Source organism: Pipistrellus kuhlii, unplaced genomic scaffold, assembly GCF_014108245.1.
Source record: "Pipistrellus kuhlii isolate mPipKuh1 unplaced genomic scaffold, mPipKuh1.p scaffold_m20_p_8, whole genome shotgun sequence".
NCBI lineage: Eukaryota > Metazoa > Chordata > Mammalia > Chiroptera > Vespertilionidae > Pipistrellus > Pipistrellus kuhlii.
The window spans coordinates 53,374,965-53,380,964 of NW_023425584.1; the positions used below are offsets into that span (position 1 = coordinate 53,374,965).

Sequence of the window (6,000 nt, forward strand, 5' to 3'; positions counted from 1 at the left end):
CACTAATCTCAGTGATGGAGAAGCCTAACGGATTACTGATGTGACTAATATTCTTAAGGTTTCAAAGAATATGGTGGCATCCAAGGGAGCCTAAATTTTAAATCAAAAATTTTTTAAGATGTAAAAATATAAGATGTATACATATACAGTGGAGGAAAACAATATGGTTTCTGTAGAAGAAACCCTACAATGGCATATATATTAGACTTTTGTAGAAAAGTGAGCCATCATGAGGGTCAGAGGAAAAGCTGTGAGATCATATATGAACTTTTTCAAAAGGTCTTCACTAGCCTCTTTCACACTCTTAACTGTTTCACTGTGGACAAAGGAAACCTAAACAGAGAAGGGATGGGAATTCCTTACCTGGATCCCTTCTCTTAGGTAGTTCATGTAACAATTCAGAGAATTTATTCATTTACAAGAATATATTTAAGAAAAAATAACCTTATTCATAGCTAATAACAGGAACTGCCATTTGTTAGCCAAAAATGGATGTGGGTCCTCATGACAGAGGCTAAAGAATTACTATTGCAAATGAAGAACAGAATTACAAATATGTAAAATATAATGCTTTAGCCATGCCTTTTGCAAAAACTGTATTTTGGCCACTTCCAAATTGGCCCCAGACACAGGAGGAGAAAAGAGAAGTTCAAGATCTGAGAAATGAAAACTAAAACAGAATTGACTGCCTTAGAGAAGCGGCTCCATGGAATGCATTTTCAACATGAGGGTTTGGCAACCTAGAGTGGTGCCAACCAAAAACTATATGTTTGGGTACTTAATATTATGATGGAATAAAGTAGACATGGCACTGAACAGGAATTCTAAAAGACCACACCTATGAGGCTGCCGATGAAGCTAGAGAGTACAACATCGAGGACTAAAAGACTGATAAAATCTTATGGAGAAGTTACAAACTTATGAAAACTATCCCTGGAATTAGTATACTAGGAAACCAGGGCACTGGAAGGGAGACACCTTTAGGATGCCAAAAATCTATTTCTATATAAACAGGCTTGCATATGTGACTCTAAGGCAAATGTAACCTTGCAAATCACTGACCTTTAATCATGCTTGGATTTTTTTCAAGAAAGAACCATTGACTCAGAGGATTCTAGAGTCTTTTTTCAGAATGCTCACACTTGCGTAAGAGGATAAGGTTATCCTTCTGGACAAATCATCTGTCTAATCAGCTTCCACCCATCATTCAACATACTGCTTTCTTCAATCTCCTATATTTGACATTATATTTTCAATTGCCTGAGCTTTCCCGATGTAACCTAAAGTCCAAAAAGAGAAAAGATGAAAGAAAAGGAGGGGGGAAGGGAGGGAGAACACGGACTGGTTTTATCAGGTCTCTGCTTTTCCGGGTAATCTCTAGGCAAATCTGAGAGATAAATTTACACACTGAATTTGCCCAGGCTCTTCACATATTAACACTCAGATTTACACCTATTAGAATAGTTCAACAGTGAAACAGGACACCTCGGTCTCTGTTCTGGAAGGACTTCCTGCAGCACCAGCATCCCAAGGTCCCGCAAGACCATTCTGCACTGGAGAGAGTAAGAGAAATCGGATTGCAAATTCAGGTGGCCATGGACTGCACTGGAGAAAGGCTGTCAGGCACTCCTTTGAATTATCTGCATCTTTGTGTCTATCTATACAGACATTAATTACCTATATTCTGTCCTAATGGATTTGGCTGCATAAATATATCTGAAGCTGTGCTGCACTAGCTACTTACTTTCACGTAGACCCAAAATGCCTTTTGAAACCAAAATTCAATTAAATTAATACAAGATTTCTTTTTTTTTTATTTAGTTTTATGAATTCATGAAGTCAGAGTTGTGATTGTTTCACAAATATATTAAGTATTGTTTCACAAATATATTGAGTATGGCACAATATATGGATATTCCTCCTTGGATAACATTTGAATTTGGTTAGAACAAAAGTTTATAGATAAGGGGTAAAGATCAATATTAATAATCTATAGGTATCGAGAACAAACTACACACCTAACAGTAATCCATCCTGTGATAAACATTAAAAATCAGCTATAACTTTTTATCTCAAAAACTATACATTCTTTTTAAAAATATACAGAATATTGATTTCAGAGAGGAAGTGAGAGGGAGAGATAGAAACATCAATGATGAGAGATAATCATTAATGGGCTGTCTTCTACACGCCCCCTACTGGGGATCAAGCTGCAACCGGGCATGTGCCCTTGACCAGAGTTGAACCTGGGACCTTTCAGTTCGCAGGCCAGTGCTCTATCTCCTGAGCCAAACTAGCTAGGACAAGGACTTTATATTCTAATTGGGTTTGGAAAAGATGAAACTATTTTTTTAGCCATTCCACTCATATCAGATATAAAAGTAACTGCATTTTTTCTTAGTCTAGACTCCAGGTTAAACCTGGATGGATTTCTATTGTTTGCATTTCAAGAAAGGCTTCCAAAAGGCCAGCTAAGACTGCAGTAACCATTTCATACAGCCAGACTTTGCAGCCAGGAGACTTAAAATTAAGTTATGAGTAATCTTAGCAAACACATTTAACTTCACTAAGCATCTGTTTTCCAATCTGTGTAATGGGAAGATTAATACACTCTACCATACAGAGCTGTAGTGTTCAGTTGAAATAATGTGCTCAAATATGCTCTGAAGCCATAAAGTTTTTGGACACCAAGCCAGAATATTAGGACCCCTGTTAGAAAAGTTCAGAAAGAATACTTTATTTCAGGGCCAAGCCCTTCACTCAGAATTTTGGAAAGGGCAGGTCAAAGGTGGCCTGGAGTCTGGAGAGCACAGTCCTTTTTGCTTTTGAGTGGCCATCATTCACATATCTGTCCTCATCTCACTTTAGGGACTTTTTTTTTTTTTTTTTTTTTGACTCGTTTGGGATTTCAATGTACTATTTTTTTTTATTTTCTTTTTGTCATTACAACTTTTCTCTTATACAGTGCCAAAAGGGAGGCACAAAGATTTTGCCATTCTTTAGCCAAGATGGTAAATGTAAAGCCTTTCATTTCACTAAATTAAAAAGCAGGGTTGATACTTTAAAAAGTGATCTCAGATTTTGAGCAAACTTCTCAGCCTTCCACTTGGGCCATTCTTATTTCACTTTCACTACACACACACAAGCATGTTTCTGGTACTCAAAGACAGGGAAGAAATAAGATTAGATTAATAATCTATTCAAGGTTGTTTTAACTTCAACAGCGGTGTTCAGAATAAACCTGTGTTAAAGGAAAAACAAAAGTGACTGCTGGTGAAGGTTATTTTTCCTTACCCTACCCCTTATTTGCTGAGATGTTTCAACCTGTATGTGGCAACTACTAAAATGTTAAAAACTGAAAACATCCATAAATAGAAAAGAGACCACTTGTGTTCACAAAATCTTCTTCTGGACAATTTCTAACATAAGATAAGCTTGGGATGACGTAACTGCTGAAAATGCATTAGCTAATTTTTGACACTGCTTATTATATAGTCACATTTGAAACTAATGCTGTTTAAAAGGCAGGCACTTTTACTTCAATTTGTGTACAAACCTGTATTTATTTCCCTGGAATTGGGCCAACTGAGCCCTGTTCAGCTCAGGTTGATGGCTGGTTGAATCTTTCTCGTAACAGAGTGGAACAGAGTTTTCCTAGACAATGTTTAGAACTAACATACTTCATTTCCACCTTACCTAAAACAATAAAGTGCACCATTTTCACCTGGTTGTGAATATTATTAAAAAAAAACCAAATTTCTCAATAAAAAGTTTAGGAGTTGTACTGAATTCTGGTTGCTCAGCCACTAGCTACCCCTGGCAGAAGCACAGCCTGTCCTCCAAATGACCAGGCAAGGCCCAAGAAACTTTTAGTGCGATCCACTGAGAGTTAAAGGTGAGAGGAGAAAATGTATAAGCCAAAATGAATTAAATCAGGATTGTTGTGTTTTGTGTGTGTTTGTCCCTGACTGACAAGTTTCTTCTAAGCTACTTTGAGTTTTGATAAGTATCTGCAGCAAGAGCTCACCAGGAAAGATCTGATAACGCAAAGGGAGCACACACACACATCCTCCTTTGTCAGAACAATGTGCTACCGGAGGCAGAAATTAACCAGGGAATTTCCATCAGTTTTCCTTGCGTACACCTCTCCTTGCCCCGGGCGCCAGAGAGGTGGAACCAGGTTTACCTAGCCAGAAAAGGGAAGCACTCGCAGTCACAGACCCAGGAGCCCCGCACACCATCGGGAGAGGCCAAGATGTTTGCGGGGCTCTGCCCACTCCCTTCCCTCCCCCGTCCCCCTCCGCAGGGCCCACCTTTCGGGATGGGGCAGAGCACGCCTTCCGCTCCCAAACACTCTCCCTGGCAGGTCGGTCCCCAACACCCCTGCAACCTTCCTTCAGAAGTCAGTCACAGGTCCACACTGATTCCGGGGTCCCCTCCACTTCAGTCCCGCAGAGCCTGGGTCCGGGGCGCCGGGACCCCGCGGGAGGCGATGCGGGCGCGGGCGGCGCGGGGCGCGGCGCTCACGTGGTCTCCGCCGCGGCACGTGCAGCCGGGCCCGGGGCGGCGGGAGGGAAGCGCCGCCCCGCGGGGGGAGAGACCCGCGGGGGAGAGACCCGCGGGGGAGAGACCGCGGGACAGAGACCCGCGGGGGAGAGACCCGCGGGGGAGAGACCCGCCGGGGAGAGACCCGCAGGGGCGCGGGGCGCGGGGCGCGCTCCGGGACGGGAGGTCCCGGGAGCTCCGGGGCGCGGGGCGCGGAGAAGCCTGAGCTTCAGGCGGTGCCCGGTCCGATGCAGTCCCCACCCGGGGGTGTACGCCGCCGGAAGGGAGACACAAGTTTGAATGGGGTGGCAACTTTGATTTCTTTTCTTTCTTTCTTCTTCTTTTTTTTTAAAATGGGCACGTGCATTGGAATTCCTTCCAGCGGGAGAGCCTCCAAGGGCGTCCCAACCCCCTTCTCGCCTGGAAGCCACACGGGAAATCCCTGGCCGGGAGGGAGGGAGCACCCGGGTCCCGAGGTAGCAGTTCCATCCCCACCCACCGTTGGGGGAACAAAGGGGAGGTGTCGTGCCCGCCGGGTGGAGAGCATTTAAAACCCACGGCGGCCAGCTGTGTGTACACCTCCGTTCCGGTCGCTTTGCTGGGGGAAGGGAGGGGAGGGGAAGCCGCTCCAGGACCTTTCTCCCCAAACTGGCAGCCTGGCGCTTGGCACCCGGTGCCGCTAGCACGCAACTCCGGTCACCTCGGGCCGCGGCGGCTGCCGCTTTTGGGGTGCCGGGAGGGAAGGGAAAAGGAGGGGGAGAGAAGGAGGGAAGGAGGGGCGGCAGAGGGGGGCTGGCAAGGGAGCGAAGGAAACAGGTGAGCTCCCACCGCCGCCCACAGACCACCGGGCGCCGCGGAGCCCCGCGCGCCCCGTCCCCACCCGGAGAGAGAGAGCGCACTCACCGGCTTTGCACGGGTCCTTGTAATCTATCGCCTCCTCCTTCTCCTCTTCGCTCCCCTCCAAAGTGTCATCGTAATCGAGGCCAGCGCAGACCCACCGCTCCCCGTAGAACACAACCCCCAAGGCCACCAGCCACCAGAGCATCCTCGGGGAGCGCGTTTCCAGCCCCATCCTCCTCCCCGGAGGGAAAGGAGGGGACCGGCCCGGGCGGAGAGGCGCCCGCGCTCCGCGCTGATGTGCGGGGGTCCCGGGGGCCGGCGCTCCTGTCCCCGCGGGGAGGCTCCTCGGCGGCGGGACCGGGGTGCTCAGGTGTCCGGAGACATGCGTGTGCCGTTGGGACAGGAGAGGGGGGCGAGCCGTGCCTGTGACCCCCGGTGGCAGAGAGGGAAGTTGGCGGAGGGCCCGCGGGTGGGCGGAGGGCAGGTGAGGAGCTGGGCTCCCGCAGGCGGGGAGGAGCCGCTGCGGGCGCGCTCGGCTCGGGAGGGCGGGCGGAGCGGGCGCTCGCCGCCGGCCAGGTCGTCCCTTCTGGCGGCCGGACTGGCCCGCGGCCCCGC

General features: G+C 47.6%; 1 protein-coding gene across 1 annotated transcript in view; it reads right to left on the reverse strand.

The window, feature by feature from the left end:
• Positions 1-5,640, reverse strand: part of TLL1 (tolloid like 1) — a 153,562-nt gene extending 147,922 nt beyond the window's left edge. Inside the window, exon 1 of the mRNA XM_036424377.2 lies at positions 5,449-5,640. Coding sequence (XP_036280270.1) covers positions 5,449-5,617 — 169 coding nt within the window. The 5' untranslated portion in view covers positions 5,618-5,640. The remainder of the gene's footprint in view (positions 1-5,448) is intronic.
• Between the last annotated feature and the right edge of the window lie 360 nt (positions 5,641-6,000).